General features: G+C 40.4%; 1 protein-coding gene across 5 annotated transcripts in view; it reads left to right on the top strand.

The window, feature by feature from the left end:
• RNF111 (ring finger protein 111) overlaps positions 1 to 19,603 on the top strand; it is an 80,048-nt gene extending 60,445 nt beyond the window's left edge. For 3 of the 5 annotated variants that reach the window (XM_075857934.1, XM_075857933.1, XM_075857930.1), the window contains 5 exons: positions 4,077 to 4,203; positions 9,023 to 9,115; positions 15,313 to 15,408; positions 16,093 to 16,220; positions 17,969 to 19,603. In XM_075857934.1, the coding sequence (XP_075714049.1) occupies positions 4,077 to 4,203; positions 9,023 to 9,115; positions 15,313 to 15,408; positions 16,093 to 16,220; positions 17,969 to 18,086 (562 nt within the window). In that variant the 3' untranslated portion in view covers positions 18,087 to 19,603. The remainder of the gene's footprint in view (positions 1 to 4,076; positions 4,204 to 9,022; positions 9,116 to 15,312; positions 15,409 to 16,092; positions 16,221 to 17,968) is intronic. The other 2 variants (XM_075857931.1, XM_075857932.1) reach the window with 2 other exon arrangements.
• Positions 19,604 to 20,167: the final 564 nt, after the last annotated feature.

The following is a 20,167-nucleotide window of genomic DNA, read 5'->3' as shown; positions in this document are numbered from 1 at the left end:
CAATTATCTATGTATAAAAGTGGAGATCTCTACCTGTTACAGTGCAAACTTTTATGCTGCAACTGTTCATTTTGAGATCTCTAGTCTATACTTTTGGGAGGAGAGAGAAGATGTTAAAGCGGCTCTGTCACCAGATTATTATCCCCTACATAATCTGATTGGCGCTGTAATGTAGATAACAGCAGTGGCTTTTATTTTGAAAAAACAATCATTTTTGAGCAAGTTATGAGCAATTTTAGATTTATGCTTTTTAGTTTCTTAATGCCCATCTGGGCGTTTTTTAACTTTTGACCAAGTGGGCGTTGTAAAGAAAAGTGTATGACGCTGACCAATCCGTGTCATACACTTCTTTCCATTCATGTCCATTTGTACTCAGCACAGTGTGATCTGGCGAGATCACGCTGTGCTGTCAAATACATACACATTAACTTTACTGAAGTGTCTGGAGAGTGAATAGACATTAACTCCAGCCAGGACGAGATGTCTATTCACACTCCCGACACTTTGGTAAATTTTGTGTGGGACTTAATCACTGCACATCGTGATCTCGCGAGATCACGCTGTAAATGACAGCACAGCGTGATCTTACGAGATCGTGCTGTGTGAGTAAGTCCCACACAAACTTTAACGAATTGTCGGAGTGTGAATAGACATTGCGTGCAATTTAAGGGAAGTCTATATAGTGCGCTCATGCAGCTCCCACTAACTTCAACATTTTATATATAAATGACTTTTCCCTTGAGTAATATTAAGTAAGAAGTGGTATAGCTTCTTTAACCCCTTCACGACTGTCATACGGCTATATACGTTCCAACTGCCGATGCCCGGTGCAGTTGTCACGTATATAAACGTTGACAGCCTGGAACTGGGTTTAATGAGTGCGGTGCTTCTTCAGTGTGAGCAGCGCTGCAATCTCATGTCTGCCGTGGCATTGAGAGCCCCGGAATACACCCCAATTGCAGATGCAAAACCCTCTGTAGACAGCACCACTTAAGCTCCCTCTAGGATCGGAATCCCCGGCCAGCGCTCTGGTTGAGGATTCCCCTCCTAGAGGGAGCCCCCGCCGTCTCTCCATCCCTGCTGTAGATTAGCCCCCCGCTGCAGATAGCATCGCACCCCCCCCCCCCCCACCCCACTGTAGATAGTGCCACCTAAACTCTCTCTAGGAGCAGAATCCCCGGTCGACACTCTGGTCGGGGATTCTGCTATGGAGAAGCCCCTGGCATCACTATTCTACAGGGAGCTATAGTGGTGCTATTTGTGGCCACTGTGGTGTTTTCAGGGGGTTGGGACAAAAAAAAAAAACCTAACTATTAAAATTCATCCAATTTTTTTTTTTGTTTTTTTTTTAATGTCTATGAAAAACAGATGGCAAATGGCGGTTAAAAACGGTCAGACGGCCAGGAAAAGGATTCAAATTTTTTTTTTCTTTATCAAAGATTTTTATTTTGAAAATATAACCGTATATAAAACATTTCACATATTTGCAAAAAATTTGCACGCAGTGCAATATATTAACTTTCATATAATAACAGTATATAAATATATGAACATCATTAGGAGGTAGCCTCTCAACCATCAAGATTGAGTAGTAATAGAAATGTAGCGGTAATAACTGTACCATGTTCACATCAAAACAGTGCAATAGTCAGGGGACCAGTCCCCCAGTGAAATAAGAGTTGGCACGTATAAGTGTACATTTAAAGGAACAGTGTCATCACAAATAATTTTTTTATATGTTAAAGATGTTAGTGCTTTAATAAAAACGTTTATATTCATTTGTGTGTTTGTGTTTTACTGTTTCTTATTTTTACACTTTTTCTTCCCTATGGGGGCTGCCATTTTTTGTTCCATTTCTGTGTGTGTCGATTAACGACACACACAGACATGGAATACGGCAGCCACAGTCCCATAGGGACTGCGAACGGCTCCCGTCCCATTGACTGCCGTGTACGGCGTCTGTGTGGGAACTGCGCATGCGCCGCTCCCACACAGTCCTATTCGAAATTGGCGCCGTCCGGCGCCATTTTCCTGTGGACCGGAAGTCGCGGCCGGACAGTAATATTACTACTTCCGGTCGCGGCTTCCGGACTTGTGCACATGGAACAGCGGCAGCAAACGGAGCGGACGGGCCGGAGGGAGCCGCGGCGGCAGGAGCAGGTAAGAGATTTCAATGTATGTTAGTGTTTGTGTGTGTTTACTACTGTATGTAAACCTACTACACTGTGGGTTACCTCAAAAAATGGCGACACACAGTGTAGGAGGTTAAACCTTTCAAACCCCTCGTTTATCCCGGCACTAGCCAGGATAAAGGAGGGGGGGATGCTGAGAGCTCACTAGAGCGAGGGCTTTTAACCCAATGTTGCAATGCTGCAATTTTGGGAACTAGCTCCATCTAGTGACCAAAAATGGGTAGTATTATAAATTAGAAATAATTTATAATATTTCCTGACTCGCGAAAAAAATAAAAAAAATTTGAACAATGTTTAATCACCCACACACTAAATGTTTAATTTTTAAAAAAAAAACATGTTTTTCTGGCAACACATTCCCTTTAAATGTAGAGACACACAACACAAGACACCAGACGACAAAGGGAAACACATACAGACAAAGCGCACTCAGTTAGGCTATATAAGCTGTTCAGAACATTCCATCCAACCAGAGAGGTAGATCAGCAAGGATTCAAATTTTGAGACACATTGATGCAAAACAGCCATGAAAAACTGAACGTTGATCTGTTAACTGCCCTTTTTTTCAATGTGAAAAAAGTGTGTTTTCACGTTTTTAGTTATTTTGTCTGCTCATAATAAAAATGAAAAACACTTAAACGAATCTAGAAAATGAAAGCCTTATAAGTAACAAAGTAAAAATAGTTGTATTCAAAGCGGTTGCAAAGATATTATCGTTTAAAGAAGTGCATATCAGAAAATAAAAATTTGACCTGGACACGGGTGTCAGTGACCCTTGGTCATGAAAGGCTTTACAGCTTTTTAGACCCATTTTTAGTAAATATTAGTAGCTGTTTATCTTTGCACAGTTAGGCCATGCGCGTCACACAGACCTATGTAAGGCAATGGGGACATTCAGACATTCAGTGTTTTTCACGCAGCGTGTGTCCGCTGCGTGAAATTCACATGTCCTATACTTGAGCGTGTTTTGCGGATCACGGATCCATTGAAGTCAATGGGTGCGTGAAAATCACTCGCAGCACACGGATGCACTTCCATGTGCTGCGCGTAATTCGCGCAACAGTAGATCAAGTAATGAAGGGAAAAATAAAACCACCTCCATTTCTTTTTCTAAACCTCAAAACCGCGTGTCATAAGGATGGCATATGCGCGAAAATCACGCAGCCACGCACCAAACACTTTTGACACACGGAACTGCAACCCGCAAAAAACACTGCGGTTTTTTGCGCGCACAAAACGCACATGTTCGTGTAAATAAGGCCTTCGTCTGACAGTAACGCAGTAGAGAATGTCCTAGAGATGGGTCTGTCCGAGATCCTTCTATCTTGGCTTCGGCTCTGGAGAACTCGGTGTTGATGGTCATCCATTGATTTTAATGGTTGTAGCTTAATACTAAATCATGCAGAAAATGTGTAGGTGCGATAACTTCCTCCTTGGATAAGCGCTGATCACCGAGGCCTCCAGCATCTAGACTGCTGCCATTTCATTGTATGTATTATTAAAGGAACACTCCACAGGGATTCACAAAACAGAGAATCTGTCATGCACCACCCCCTCCACTAGGGACAGAAATAATGTAAGGGAAAAGCCGAGGCGTTCCCCCATCGCAACCAGTGTAGTTGCTGCTTTCTAAAAGATCTTAGAAAAATGAGAGCTTTAATCTCATTGGTTGCCATAGGAAGTTGTTCCACGTTTCTGTTACACTGGGGCAAATTTGTTAAAACTAATGCATCAGTTTGGCTTGAAGTGTTACTTAAAATGTATTAATCAATTTTAATAAGAAATCCACAAAGATCTGATACTGCTGTCATGGTTTTTGTTCTTTATCCCATGTTCTACTGAAAAAGCTGAACATAACTGCAAATTTCCGTTTTAATCCTACAGGGAGATCGCAATTGAAACTGGAGTGACTGCAGCACCCTACCAAACCAGTCCCTTACATCCCCATTTATCTCACTACCACACACCTCCAAGGCTTCACCACTTACAGCTCGGGGCCCTACCCTTAATGGTAAGCTATGTTCACTGTGATAATGTATCATGTAAAATTAGTTCGGGACTCTATGTTGAAAACAGGCAGCCGCTTACTTGTTTTCTCGGGTCGTATACTTACCATGCAATGGACTTCTGTAAAATAAGGTTTGTGAATAGTACTGTATTCTCAAAGTAGTAACGTTATTGCTATTTCTCATCCAGGTAAATGTTTTCTAATATAGTATATATTTACTTCAATACCATTGTTTTCACAAATGGCCGATAGGAGCAGCATGCCATAAAATCATGGTCATTTATCCATTGTCTAATTTATTTTTTTGCTTAAAAGTGGCCATTTTATTCTGGCCATCAGGAGGTAGATTGTTAAACCAGAACTGGCCATTTATGCTGTTAAGCATCTTAAACGGTCATGTGTGTACATGAGGAATAACACAATTTCTAGCCATTATGACTTGTATATTTTTTATTTTATATATATTTATTTTATCAGTTTTTTTTAACTACAGTTCTATCTCTAGTTCTCAGTTCTCTCTGAGCTAGTAGGTGGAACCTAATGGTGATTATGTCTTCTATATACTGCACACAGAGAGGAGGAGAGTCCTGCTCTCCTATCTCTACCTTTCACATATAATATATATTATAGAAGCTGCAGCAACATGGAGGACATTATACAGCAGTAATGAGCTGAGAATCCAGCACTGGGGTAACATAGAACTCTTACCATGAGCCTGTGTTTACTCTCTGCTCCCCCTCCCCTCTCCATAGCTCTGTATGGGCAGCACATCTGAGTTTTTCTTTCGCTCCTGTTTCCCTCTCCATAGACCTTTATGGGCAGCAGTCTCTCAATCTGCTCCCCCTCCCCAAAGACTTCTATGGGCAGTGTGTGTGTCTCCCTCTCTGCACCCTACTCCTACTCCCCTCTCCCTATAGACTTCTATGGGCAGCGTCTGTCTCCCACTCTCCTCCCCCTTCCTCTCCATAGAATTCTATGAGCATCGTGTCAGTATCTTTCTGCTCCCCTCCTCCATAGAATTTCATGGGTAGGGTCTGTGTCTCTCACTCTGCTCCCCCTATCCTCTCCATAGACTTCGAGACACGCCCCCCCCCCTCACTTCTCATCTGCTTTGTAACTAGGGATGGATTTTGCTTAAAAACAGGGGGTGAAAATCCGATTACAGGGAGACACCTAGTGGCAGTAACTTCACAAAGATTTGGCATAGATATAACAACTAAATTTTAACACTAAGTAAATTACAAAGTTAATATATATTGGGTATAGTATATACTATTTTATGCAGTTTCATATAATATGAGTGCTGTAAATGATGTAACAGCTGCTCTGCTTTCATGCTTGATTCTAATAGAGTATGGCCCAGTTCACAGGTGTTTTTTTTTTTTGGGGGGGTTTTTTTTTACGCAAAAACCGCATCTGAATCAAATGCAAAAAAAAACCACCGAATGCTGCCTCCTATTGATTTCAATGGGAGGCATTGAAATCAATGAGAGGCAAAGAAAGTTTTTTTTTTTTTCTTTGCAGTGTTTTTTTGCCCGCAGCACTCAATTGCCGTGGCCGAAAATCGTGGCAAGAATTTGCAGTCAGGTCCACATTTGCGTTAAAATTCCTGAAGGAGTTTTGAGGCATATTTTTCTGCCTATAAAAAAAACTGTGAACCGGGCCTATATTCGGAAACTGCATAAAGTGAACTTTATAAAATTGTGTTATTGTTTTAAAATATAAACGATCAGGAAAGGGAGCATAGTATTAACCCCTTAATGACCAGGCCATTTTGCGCGTTAATGACCAAGGATTATTTTTTGTTTTCTCACGGCAGCATTCCAAGAGTCGTAACTTTTGTTTTTTTATTCCGTCGACATAGCCGTATAAAAGCTTGTTTTTTGTGGGACGAGTTGTATTTTATAATTGCACCATTTTTAGATGCTTATAATCTATTGATTAACTTTTATTAACTTTATTTTAGGAGAGAATTGAAAATAAGCAGCTATTCCAGCATTGATTTTCACGTTATAAATTTACGCCGTTTACTATACAGCGTAAATAACATGTTAACTTTATTCTATGGGTCGGCACGATTAAGGGGATACCAAATATGTAAAGGTTTTATGTTTTCCTACGTTTGCACAATAAAAACCCTTTTTCTAAAAAAAAATATAGATTAACTTTTATTCAACTTTTTATGGGTGGAATGGGAGAAAGAGAATTTTGCCGTTGTTTTTTTTTGGATGCGGTTTAATTAATGTGTTAATTTTATTGTTCAAGTCGTTACGATCGCGGGGATACCATATAGGTGTATGGTATTTGTTTTGATACTTTTACTAAATAAAACCACTTTTTGGGCAAAAACAAATTTTATTTTATTTTTTTATTCACAAACTTTATTTAACTGGTTTACATTTTTTTTTTTCTAGTCCCACCAGGGGACTTCACTATGCGATGTGCCGATCGCATATATAATGCTTTGGTATACTTAGTATACCAAAGCATTATTTCCTGTCAGTGTAAAACTGACAGGCAATCTATTAGGACATGCCTCTGGCATGATCTAACAGGCATTTGCTGAAGGCAGACCTGGGGGCCCTTTGTTAGGCCCCCGACTGCCATGGAAACCCGACAGCGCCCCGCGATTTCTTTGCGGGGGCGCTGATGGGTTAACAGAGGGAGCTCCTTCCCTCTGTCAAACACATTAGATGTCGCTATTGAGAAGCGACATTTAATGGGTTAAACTGACTGAATCGCAGTGCGCTTCGATTGCGGCAGGAGCCAGGCTGTGTATAACAGCTGTGCTCCTGCCGCTGATCGCGTGGGTACACTGGCAGTACCCATGCGATCAGAGGACGGATATATCCGTCCTTTTGCAGAACTAACCCCTGCACAGGACTGATCTATCCGTCTTTTGTCGTAAAGGGGTTAAAGTAGTTGCCGATATTGCTATACTTCTTTAAAAGGAGAATTCGCAGCTTTTTAACATATCATCATAGATGCATGTGAACTGTGAAGCCCTAGAGCTTGGGCCACCCCATCATTTCCAGAAGGGACTCCTCACTCTATACGCCTCATGCACACGACCGAGTGGGCCGTCTGAGTCCCGTCAGTAAACCGAGGAAAGATAGGACTTGTTCCATCTTTCCTCGGATCGGAGACTCAAACCATTTTGCACGGACCCGATTCACCCGCTAAAGTGATTGGGTGCCACTCGGATGCCGTCAAACGCTTGAGGGGCACAACGGTCATGTGCAAGAGGCATTAGAACATCTCAAAGATTGCTGCTGGAAATTTGACACTATATTCTCATTAATTTTTGGTTTTTCGCGTATATTGTCCCATAAATTTGTTCCAAAACTTTACAGCGTTCCATAGTTTTGGAAGTTGACGGGGAGTCTGAGCCCATGAGCTGTGCAAAAATTACTTTTAAGATTTTTTTAAACCATACATACATACATACATACATACATACATACATACATACATACATCTCATCAATGGTAATTGTGTATAGTCTATACCTATATTTTTTTTTTTTTTTTTTTTTATATATTTATCCTATTATGTGCATGGCCGTAAAATGCATGTTTACAGAAAAATAATTGACTTAATGATGGGGGGGGGGGGAGGGGGGGTGTTAAATTATAGTCCAGGGTGGAGAATAGCACTAACTGATGATCAGGGCTATTCTGTTTCTGGATCGCAGCTCAACACACTGTGTGCATTGATATTCGTATCCGGGCTTTATTTGCATAGTATGAACCGAAGACGCATGTATCTTAGTAGATTTTTGTATTCTGTCATGTACCCACTGATGTCTTTTTTACCAGCTTAGTGACATTTTCTACTTTCAATAAACTGTAGTTGGGCAGGAAATCGATCCTCTTAACCATTAGTCATTGACACTCTGCATCTGATTCGAAGTGTCTGTACAGTGATGTCTGCATTTATGCAGTTATCATGCACAGGTCAAAAGGAGTTTCTAGTCTAGTGTCCCCATGACAACTACTTGTCAATCTGTCAAGCAAAACAAATTTTGTAAATCTGAAGTCCAAGATTAGTCAGGTGTCTAGTGCACCATATTAGATGCTTGTCCATATTTATTTACAACCTGTATTGTAGTTTTGAATGTTTATTTTTTATTTCTCGGTGCAGATTGGTTATTTCTTGGTACTCTACTAACACCTTCTCTTTGTCTTACTTGTTACTGCTTAGTTGGGTGTATTGAACCCATAGTGTACTTCATCCTCTTATCGCTAATAAATTGTGACTCCATATAATCCATAAAACATGTTGGTGATTGCAGGGTTTGAATTGATCCTTTTGGTCAAGTTTCTGACTTGCCACTCTGATCTGAATAAAGGATGTGTTTCGGGCAGGCAATGGTTTTTAGTCCTTGTTGGATCTAATAGGGCCTATAAAGCTTGTATCTTTGCTATCAAACAGGCTAATTTCCATGCAAAATGTTGCCCGTCTTATGCCTTTGAAGTTGGCTTCATTAAAAAAAAAAAAAGAAAGTGTCTGTAGCCCAAAATGCATTCACTTTTGTGTTGGGGCTGCCAATGGACTTTTCTTTACTGGTATGGTACAATGAATGTACTGAGTTGCCTATAGTAGGCCACCAATTTTTCCTGCAAATGAAGAAACAAAACCAGATTGCAGTCCTTCACTATAGTTATGTGTTTTAAATATATATTTTTATTTTTCTATGACAAGTGATCTTTTTGCTGGCAGATGGGTGGCTCACTGTAAACCCCTCTAACAGCAAAGAGGTCAATACGATCATTTCCAAGCAGTTGTGTTAAAGTTTAACTTACATCTGCTATTTGAATAGGTTCCAGACATGGCGGGCTACCCTCACATCCGCTACATTTCATCTGGATTGGATGGAAGGTCATTCAGAGTTCCTTTCAGGGGCAATTTTGAGGTTTGTAACAGAATGTTAGCTTTCTGCTGTCATGTCTTTGAGCAACATATCTCTGGAATGTTTCCATGAGGTTGCTGTGTTCTTAGTGCGATAATAAAGGATACACAATAAACCATTCCCCCCTAATCAGATGCAGAGTGTTAATATGGGGTCCCCAAATACAAGGAACAGGCCAATGTGTAAGTTTGCTACAGATGTCTTTAGTGAGCATCTTGGAATAAGCTATTAGGCATGGAATGAAAACCTATTTTGATTTGTGATTTATTCTATTGTGAAATTCCGTATTCTGTCAAATGCACATTTTGATGTTCATACATAAAAAAAATTGTTTTAGCTTAAACTAATTAGGTATTGCACTCTAAGACTAAAACTTAGATTTATAATTTGCTTATTTACAAATCAAATAGAATGCTATGTCCAGTATGTAGTTTATAGAATATTTGATGCCGTTTTACTGCATGTTGCAACATCAACATTGTGTATCCTATGTTCAGAAACTGTGATGTGTGAGCAAGAGTTAAAGGGAATGTCTCAATTTTGTTGTTTTTAAATTAAATTTTTTTTAAATCTATAATAAAAATATAATGTGAATTTTTTTTATTCAACAAGTTAGGAAATATTAAAAATTAAATACGTTTGTTCCCGATGTTGGCCACCAAGGGTGCACTTTTCATAAAAACAGCAAGGTGAATCAAGAAAAGAAACCTTATTCATGGTTACTGTAAAATGTGGGAGGGACACTCTCCCTTACTATAATGATCAAAATCTGTGGCACTCTGCAGGTTGTCTGGGTGCTATGGGTAGGGTTCCCATTCCCACCCCGTCAAGAGGTAAACTCAAGCACTCCTTAGGTCAATATGCAAAAATAGATTTGAGTAAGGCAATAAGAAGCGATCACTAACGTTTCGGCCACAATACGGCCTTTGTCAAATGCTATTGCCGCTGGTCAATAGAAAAATGTTATAGCTTGAGAATGACTCTTATGGAATAGGGTAACTTGTGCCATGGGTACGCATACCCATGGTACAAGTTACCCTATTCCATAAGCGTCATTCTCAAGCTATAACATTTGTCTATTGACCAGCGGCAATAGAGTTTGACAAAGGCCGTATTGTGGCCGAAACGTTAGTTATCGCTTATTGTCTTACTCAAATCTATTTTTGCATATTGACCTAAAGGGAATGTGTCGCTAGAATTGTTTTTTGTTTTTTTTTTTTTGTTTTTTTTAGTTAAACAATTAATATTTAAGTGATTACTCATTGTTTTAATTTTTACATTTTTTTTCACAAGTCAGGAAATATTATAAATTATTCTAATTTATAGCATTTCCATGTGCTGGCCACTAGAGGGAGCAGTTCCCAAAATTGCAGCATGGTCAATGTGGTAAAGCAACCTCATTGCTTTATGCTGCAAATTTGGGGTAGACACACTCTCCTCTAGTGTCCTCACACAATCCCCCCTCCCTTCTTCTGGCTACTGCCAGGAGATGGAGGGGTTTGAATCTTCAAACCTCCTACACTGTGTGCCGCCATTTTCTGAGCGACAGCACAGTGTAGGAGGATTAGATACAGTGCTCAGCAGACAGTATCACACGAACATAATATACACGAACATAAATTACCTGCTCCTGCCGCCGTCTCCGCTCCTATTCCTTGCGCCTTCGCTTCCTTGAACAAATGGCCGGAAGCCGCGGCCGGAAGTCGTCCTCTTACTGTCCGGCAGCGGCTTCAGGTCCACAAGAAAATGGCGCCGTATTTCGCTCTGCGAACAAGCTTCGGTTTGCGCTGTTCCCACACAGACGGCGTACGCTATAGTGAATGGAACGGCTCCCGTTCACATTCTCTATGGGGTTGTATGTGCCGTATTCCATCTCTGTATGTGTCGTTAATCGACACATACAGAGATGAAAAAAAAAATGGCAGCCCCCATAGAGAAGTAAAAAGTAGAACACAAGAACACAAATAAATAAAATTTATTTTAATAGCATATTAAAAGCAATATGATAAAAAAAAAAAAATTAATGACACCTTCCCTTTAAGGAGTGCTTGAGTTTACCTCTTAAATATTCTACCTACTAGTGACCACACGCAACACCCCTCATGTTTTTTTTGACTGAAATACCCCCCCCCCCAGCTTGTAAACTGCCTACCACTCTGCAGTAGTCATAGTTGTGTCGGCAGCAGCTTCCGCTCTTAAAGAATATGGTTTCAGTCTTCCCCCTAGAAGTGGGCATGCGCAGTTCACAGTATGAAGGGCACCAGCATAGGAGATGGGGTTGACTCCGGTACCTACTCTCCTATGCCCTGTGTGTGCTGTATAGCACCTGTGTATGTGTCGTGCAAAGACACATATACAGATGCTAATAAAGATGGCTGCCCCCACAAGAAGACAACCTGTATTAATAAAGTAACATCAGTTAAAATATGCCCATATAATAAAACATATCAAATAAAAAAAATCTGAAAATCTTTCCTGTTTGACGCTTAAGTGGGGTGCAACAAAAAAAAAATTACATCTATCCCGGAGTGAACAGTAATTGCATTTTCTTTATTTTTTTTTTTTTTTGTGTTTTTGCTTTCCCAGCAATCATTTATAGGCTAGACCCAGTGCAGGTACCTGTCCCAGGACTAAGAAGAAGGAAATAGAGCACGCTACTTGAAAGCAGCGCTGTTGTTATACAAAATTGTGCCATTTGGTTAAGGGCCTGTTCACATCAGCGCTTTGGTTTCCGTTCAACCTTTCCGTCAGAGGAACTGACGAATGGGAAGCCGAGCGGAAACTATAGCTTTAGTTTATTGCCATTGATTTCAATTGTAATACTTCCATTGCAGTTGTTTGTTTCCGTTCCGCAAAGTTTCCAAGGTTGTTTTTTTTTCTTCACGGAAACCATAGCGTAGAGGACTACGCCATTGTTGCCGTAAAAAAAACAAAAATCGTTACGGAACCGAAATCAACTGCAACAAGAGCATTACTATTGAAATCAATGGTAATGCAAACGGAAGCAGTAGTTTCCGCTCGGCTTTCCATTCATCGGTTCCTCCAACAGGTTGAACAGAAACCAAACGCTGATGTGAACAGGCCCTAAGAGAGCCTTACAAAGAATATAGCTGACTCATTGTTATGATTCAGCTTTATTCATGAGGGTAGCGATCCTCCCGTCCCTCTCAGCAGTGACTGACTGTTGCCTTGTATCTGCATATGAAGTAGCAAGAAAAAGTAAGTGAACCCTTTGAAAATACCTAGATTTCTAAACTGATTACTAATAAAATGTGGTTGGATTGTTACCCAAGTCACAATAATAGAAAAACACAATCTAAACCAATAACACACAAACCGTTGTACTGTCATGCCTTTTATTGAGCACACTGAGTAAAGATCTACAGTGCAGGGAGAAAAAGTAAGTGAACCCTTGACTTTAATAGCCTGTAGATTCCTCTTTAGCAGCCATCGCCTCCACCAAACATTTGCTGTAGCTGCAAATAAGATTTGCGTAATGTTAAGGAGGAATTTTAGACCATTCCTCCCTGCCTATGTGTTTTAGTTGCTCAGTATTTCAGTGATGCCTTGCGTACACCGTCCTCTTCAGATCAGGACACAGCATCTCGATAGGGATAAGGTCAGGACTTTGACTTGGCCATTCCAAAACACATCTTCTTCCAACCATTCTTTAGTTGTTTTACTTGTGTGCTTTGGTTCATTTTCTCGTTGCATCTCTTCAGCTTGACTTAATGGACTATAGTTCATTGTCTCCTCACTGATCAGAAGGCCCTGAGGCAGCAAAGCAGCCACAAACAATGATGCTCCCTCCACAATGCTTCACAGTGGATATGAGGTGTTGGTGTGCAGTGTTCTCCTTCCTTTCTCTTTTTTATTTTTTAATTTTTATTTTTTATAAACCTTGATTTCTGCTTACGAGTTCCACTCATCTGTCCATAGAACGTCTTCCCAGAAGCATTGTGGAACATCCAGGTGGTTTTGGGCAAACTTGAGACGGGCCGCAATGTGTTTTATTGTTTTTTGGACACAGTGTCTTCTTTTAATGGTGTCCTTCCAATGACCCCATCCTCGTTTAGTGTCTTTCTAATAGCGGACACATGATCAGAGGCTTTTGCAGTTTGTTGCGTCTTCAGTAGGTCTTTTTCTGTTGCCTTTTGGGTTTCTTTCTCACCTTTTTCAGGATTGCTTGTTGTGCTCTAGGAGTAATCTTTGCAGGACACTCACTCCTAGAGAGTAGCAACAGTCCGGAATTTTCTCTAGTTGTAGACAGTTTGTCTAAACATGGATTGATGTAAACCCAGGTCTTTAGCAATGCTTTTGTATTATTTTCCAGTTTCATGTGTCTCTATAGCACGTCTTCTGAAAGTTATTTGCCTCGACCTATTGTTCACACTAACCAATCTTTCTTGAGAAGAACAGATTTGTCAGTAACCAGGCTGTGTGCCTTTATTTAATGAGCAAACACCTGTGAAACTCGCACTTCCCATCTCATCCCCTTAATTGAAATTCATTTTCCCGATTTAACTCTTCGAGAAGTCATTCACTTACTTTTTCTCCCTGCACTGTGGATGTTTACTCAATGCTTTTAATAAGACCTGAACAGTGCAACAATTTGTGTTATTAGTTTAGTAAGATTGTTTGTTTGTCTATAATTGTGACTTAGATAGCAATCCAACCACATCAATAGTAATCAATTCAGAAATCTAGGTAATTCCAAAGGGTTAGGCATGAGGCATCACGGCCCGCGATTGCGGGGACGTTCGCGGGCTGCATTTTTTTAGTAGCCCGGCCCGTAAAATACAAAAAGTAGGACACTCTCCATAATTCCCGACACGGTTCTCTGGCACGGACACCTATCCATAGCAATACGGAAAGGTGGCCGTGCCCAATAGAACCGAACGGGTCTGTAATTGCGGACCGTATTACGTTCCACAATTACGGAGATTTCTTACGGTTGTGTGCATGGGGCCTTACATTTTCTGTATACTTGGCGGCCTATCTGTCACTGGTAAGGAGGGTGGGGGATCGCTCAGCACATGAATGCAGTGGATCTTTAACTGGTTCCCGACCGCTGGCTGTGTTTTTTTTACGGCCAGCGGTCAGGGTCCTTAAAACCTGCGCCATAGACTTTTTACGGCAAGGGTTTTAACTTGCTGCCCGAGCAACGACTGCTCCCATCACCGAGAGCTATGGATGGGGACGAGCAAACCTGTCTTGTTGAACGGCGCTCGCTGCATCGGCCAAGTGTGCATCACCAGCCCACCCCAGATAACTCTGCCCTGTCGCTGCACTCTACAATGTTCCGTTTGCTTTTGGCAATATAAAAGCTGCTTATCTTCGCTTCGGCAAAGGAATAGACTTTTCAGTTGTCAGTGTGGAAACTGCTTATCTTAACTCCTGCACGACAATAGACGTGTCAGTCTGTCTTTAACCTCTCCCTACATCCAGTTCCTCTGTAGGCTGTAAAATAAGGCCTAACTATTCTGGAGTGTACTTTTTTTTTTTTTTATTGTGCCGGTGTCTATTAGCCACGTTAAACTGCAATATTTTATGATAAATATTTACATTAAGAAATTACGTAAAAATAAATGCTGGGAATTACAATTTTTTTTATTGATCGTGTCGTGTTAATTGATCTAGCAGTTATGATGTTGTGCAGCAAATAGAATTTGTGATTTTAATGTTTTTCTAGAAGACATAAGGTCGAGCTGATCTTGTTTGACTTCATATAATTTATTCCTCTACAGTTGTAATCTTGACTTTCCTTATGAGTACTCCGTGCAGAGCTTGATTCCTGTACGAGCTTCCGCCTATATAACATAATGACATTTAGGAGAGGGCTAGAATTGCTGCTTTCATATTAACAAACAACGCTCCGATTTTGGAATGTTTTCTTCTAACCTTTGGCTAGGTGGTGTTCGTTTTTTATTTTTCATTTTTTTTTATGTTGCTAAAAATGGGTGCAGTCTTAAAAAAAAAAGTTTTTCTTACCATTTTCTTTTACTTTATCTGAAAATAAAATAATGGCGTCCCTGTAAAGTGCCATACCTGTAGACCCCGTCCTGTTTAATCATCACATAGCTCATTTAGCATTCTTTATTTTATGTCTGAGCTAGGGGACATTTAAACACTGTGCATGTTACTGACAAGAGTGGTGACGGTCCATTTCTTTCCATTGACTTATGATTTTTCTTCTACAGGAACTTATCCATCTTGAGGAAAGGCTTGGCAATGTAAATCGTGGAGCTTCACAGGGGACCATAGAGAGATGCACATACCCACACAAATATAAAAAAGTGAGTGCATCTGCGTCCTGTGATGTGAACACGTGCTGTAACATAGAACATTTGAGGAGAAAGTACATTTTGTTTAATAAACCATTGTATTGCCTAGTCATGGCTTCACAGTCTGCACTTTAAAAATTACTAAGAAAAGTTACAATTACCCCGTAAAATAAAAAAATTCTGTAGTCTGTCTTTTTTTTTAAAAATTATTCTGCTGTTTCCCTATTATATTCTATAATGGATGTTGAATTCTTAAAGGCGAGAGACACCAATGACAGCCATTACTGCACCCTTAGAATTCCACAGATGCCAAATTGCACACACGTTTTATGATTGTGCAGACTTGCCTCCATCCTCTGCTATTCTGCCTGTGTTTCACCTGTTGTTCTAATATATCCGTGAACCAGGAGGCGCAGGATGAACAGAACTATAGGTTCCTCTTGGGTAGGGGAATGCATAGAATTGTCGTAGGACCAAAAAGATGATTCATTGACACAACCATATGAATAGTTGCAATCTTTTGCGATGATTTAGAATAGCTCTTAAAACGTGAACAGGAATGCAGACTTACATGCTAAAAGTGTAGAAAAGCTGGGGTTGTCGGTTTCAGTGGAATATTTCTGTATTGTGGTAAATGTATGTGTATGCCTGAAACTGGTCTTTATAAAGTTTGCCAATAATTTCATCTCTAATAAGGTATCCACTGATTGGTTCTCACAGAGGAAACTGCATGACAAACAGGATGGGGAGGAAGCCACTGAGGAAGACACTGAAGAAAAATGTACCATTTGCCTTTCTATATTAGAGGAAGGTGAAGATGTCAGGTAATAATGCCGGCTTTAAAACCGAACAGATCCAGCGAGTGTCACAAAGTCATGTGAAGAATTTTACTTCAAAACATCAACACCATTTAATTTCTGCTTAAACGAGTTTCATCCTTGACATTTATGGCACATCATAAAGTCTGATTATTGGCGGGAAGTCCTAAAGTAATAGGATTGTAACTTCATCTAATTTCACTTCGGGTGAAACCTTCTGCCAAGCACATCGAACAAAGAGGACATCTTTAAGGCGTTTTGCTTCTGTGCTATTATTATTTTTACGCCCATCTTAGTGAAGTACATAAAACTGATGCAAAATCAATCCCAGTACTTTAGACTTCTGCAAGCTGCAAAAATGGTGTAATAGCGTGATTTCCTCCCCTATGTATCGACCTCAATTATAAATATAACATGATAACCGGTTAAGAAAAATAACAATTTACCTCCAAAGGCCCTGTTCACACGGCGGAATTTTTGCGGCGAAACCCACCTCTGATTTCACCCAGAGTTTTGCCTCCCATTAATTTCAATGGGAGGCAGACACTTCTTTTTCCCGCTAGCTGATTTTTTTTCTTCCGGTCGACGGCAGAAATAATTCTGCGGTGGATTATGCGGGGAGACCCGCCAAGCAAAATCAGCCATGTGAACTGACCCTAAGGCCATGTTCAGACATAGCGGGATTTTTCAGCTGAAAATGTTGGTGCAGATTTGGGGCAATTATGCAACGAATCTGCACCAACATTTGCATATTTGACAGATAATTCAGACGTTGCAGATATCACAGCGGACTTGCCACAGATTTCAGTTTTTGCATTGCAAAGACTGAAATCTGCAGTGAAATTCTGCTTCTTCTCCGCAATGGAATGAGCATGCTGCGGAGGGAAAATTCTGCACCGCAGCCTAATTTCCACACAGTTATTTTCCGCAACGTCTGAACTAAGTTTACTAAAAATGTATAGAAAGAAATGAAAAAAACTGCTGCTGCGGACTGTCCGCAGCGGAATTCAACAGCAATTCCGCCACGTCTGAATGTACCCTAAGGGTATGTTCACACGAGGACGTCCGTAACGGCTGAAATTACGGGGATGTTTCCGCCTGAAAACATCCCCGTAATTTCAGCCGTAACGGCATGTGCAGGCGCTTGAACGCCGCGTCCATTACGGACGTAATTGGCGCTGCTATTCATTGGAGTCAATGAATAACGGCTACAAATACGGCCAAAGAAGTGACAGGTCACTTCTTTGACGCGGGCGTCTATTTACGCGCCGTCATTTGACAGCGGCGCGTAAATTACGCCTCGTGTGAACAGACAAACGTCTGCCCATTGCAGATGTTTGTCAGCGCTATTGCGGCGCTATTTTCGGACGTAATTCGGGGCAAAAACGCCGTAATTAGTGCGTGTGAATATACCCTTAGAGTCAAAGGACATGACCAACTTTCCATCCATTAAGAAACTTCTATGATATCCCTGTATAATATCTGTACAGACTATTGCTCTTTCACAATTTCTAATATTTTAATGGATATAGTGATGCCGAGGTTACAGTGGCCGCTTGGGCCCTGATGATTGGCCTTAACCACATGAACTGGTGACAGAACTATAAATAGTACCTGACGGCTAGGGAAGTCCTGGTACAGATTTTGCACCTGAGTACACAAGCTTCAAGCATCACCACATTATTTTTTAGCATCCTGTGAAAAGAAAGTGTGGATTTGAACTAATGTGTGTTCCGGTTTCTCTCCTTACCTAGGCGCCTCCCATGTATGCATCTCTTCCATCAAGTCTGTGTGGACCAGTGGCTGATCACAAATAAAAAGTGCCCCATTTGTAGAGTGGACATTGAAGCTCAACTTCCTACAGATAGTTGACATTTCTCAAATCAATTAATAATATGCCCCATCACTCCCGTCGGTACTGCAGCCAACCAAAGATGGCATGACTTATGTTGAAATCAAGAATAAACTTTCCTTTAAAAATTAAAGATGGCATGACTAAACTGCACAGATGAGGAAGCATTAAATCTGGTGTGTCGGCTCTGGCCCAGTATACAACTAATGCTATAGACTACCATTTGTATACAGATCATATTTAGGTCCTTTGCTGCTCACAAAGCAGAGGAAAGTAAGTGTATTTATACATATGCATTTTTTTTTTTTTTTTGCCGTTTCCATTATTTTGTTATTTTACAGTTTGTTTGCCTCTATGTATTTTTGCATGGTTTCTCGTATTGCATTTCTTTGCACATTTATGGGCTTTGTGAACCCTTAAACTTGCAGGCAAGATCTAGCTGCTCTAGTTGGTAGAATTGTGAGCGTGTGTGTGCGCGCGCGTGTTTTTACATAGTTCCAGGCTAAATTAAGATTTCATTTATTGCGAACAGTGAAGTCCTTAAAGGGGTTGTCCCACAAAACACATGTATCCCCTATTCACAGTATAGGGGACACATGTGTTATCGCTGGGGGTCCGACTGCTGGGACCCCCAGCGATAAGGAGACCAGGGACCGAAAGTCCCCTGAAGTGCTCCATGAGAAGCTTGGGACTGCTGGGTTGTGTTTCCGGCAGCTCCATAGAAATTAATGGAGCGCCGGTCATGCGTGCACACAAGCGCGACCGGAGCTCCATTAATTTCTACGGAGCTGCTGAACACACAAGCTGGACACAGACCCTGGACACAGACCCTGGAAGTCCCAAGCTTCTCATGGAGCACTTTGGGGGACTTTCGGTCCCAAGTTCTCCTTATCGCTGGGGGTCCCAGTGGTCGGACCCCCAGCAATCACACATGTATGCCCTCCCCTGTGGATAGGGGATACATGTGTTTTGTGGGACACCCCCTTTAATTTAATCAATCATTCATTCTTAGTTTGTATGTATGAAAGATATATAGTTGTCAAAAAAAAAAATAATGTATGAAAACATTCCTTATTTTTAAAATATGGGCTGCTGTATAAAGAAAAAAAGCGCTGATTCAGATAACATTGTTTTTGATGCTGAGATCACACTGCTTTTGAGAATAACATAGAATAAATATTTACCACACATTTTGTTTGGTTTCCTCTAAGGTGTTTCAATCCCTTTTGAGCACAATGCAAATATATTTAAATGTCGATATTAAGGAGTTTAGACTGCTGTTCACATATTTATTTCTTTTATGAACGTGATTTTCTTTGCTTCTGTGAAATCGCTCTAACAATTTGTCCAATAGCAAGTAGTCAGGTACATGTTCTTACTAATATGGGTAAGAAGTCTCCAACAATTCTAACATTAAATGTATAGTCTTAATAGCAGCTGTTATATGGCAGGTGTCCATGCATCCAGAGAACTTTTTCAAGGTCCCTAAAAACTCTCGAATGGAGAGTTTCTGGTTTAATAAACTTAGCTAAATGAAGCGGATTGTGTGTCTTTATTTCTTTATGTAATCTACTTTGCATTGCACCATAAGACTGTGTGATATTTGCATGCTGGCTCTGTTATTTGAGAAGTTTAGAGGATCTGGATTTTTTTGAGACCGCATAGAAAAAAAAAGCCTTTAACCCCTTAATGACTAGCCTATTTTAGACCTTAATGACCAAGCCGTTTTTTACGTTTTTCCATCGTCTCATTCAAAGAGCTATAACTTTGGTTTTTTTTTGAGTCGATATAGCTGTATAAGGTTTTGTTTTTTGCGGGACAAGTTGTTGTAATTTTTAATAGCACAATTTTGGGGTACATAGAATTTATTGATTCACTTTTTTTGGGGAGGGGAATAGAAAAAAACCTGCAATTTCGCCACACTTTTTTGCGTCCTAAATTTACGCCGTTTACAGTGTGGTATAAATAACATAACTTTATTCAGCGGGTCATTGCGATTGCAACGATACCAAATTTATATAGATTTTGTATGTTTTACTACTTTTACACTGAACACTTTTTTATTTTTTTTCAAAAATGTTTTTGTGTCTCCATATTTGAA

Source organism: Rhinoderma darwinii, chromosome 3, assembly GCF_050947455.1.
Source record: "Rhinoderma darwinii isolate aRhiDar2 chromosome 3, aRhiDar2.hap1, whole genome shotgun sequence".
Lineage (NCBI taxonomy): Eukaryota > Metazoa > Chordata > Amphibia > Anura > Rhinodermatidae > Rhinoderma > Rhinoderma darwinii.
This window is presented reverse-complemented; position numbering and strand designations above follow the sequence as displayed.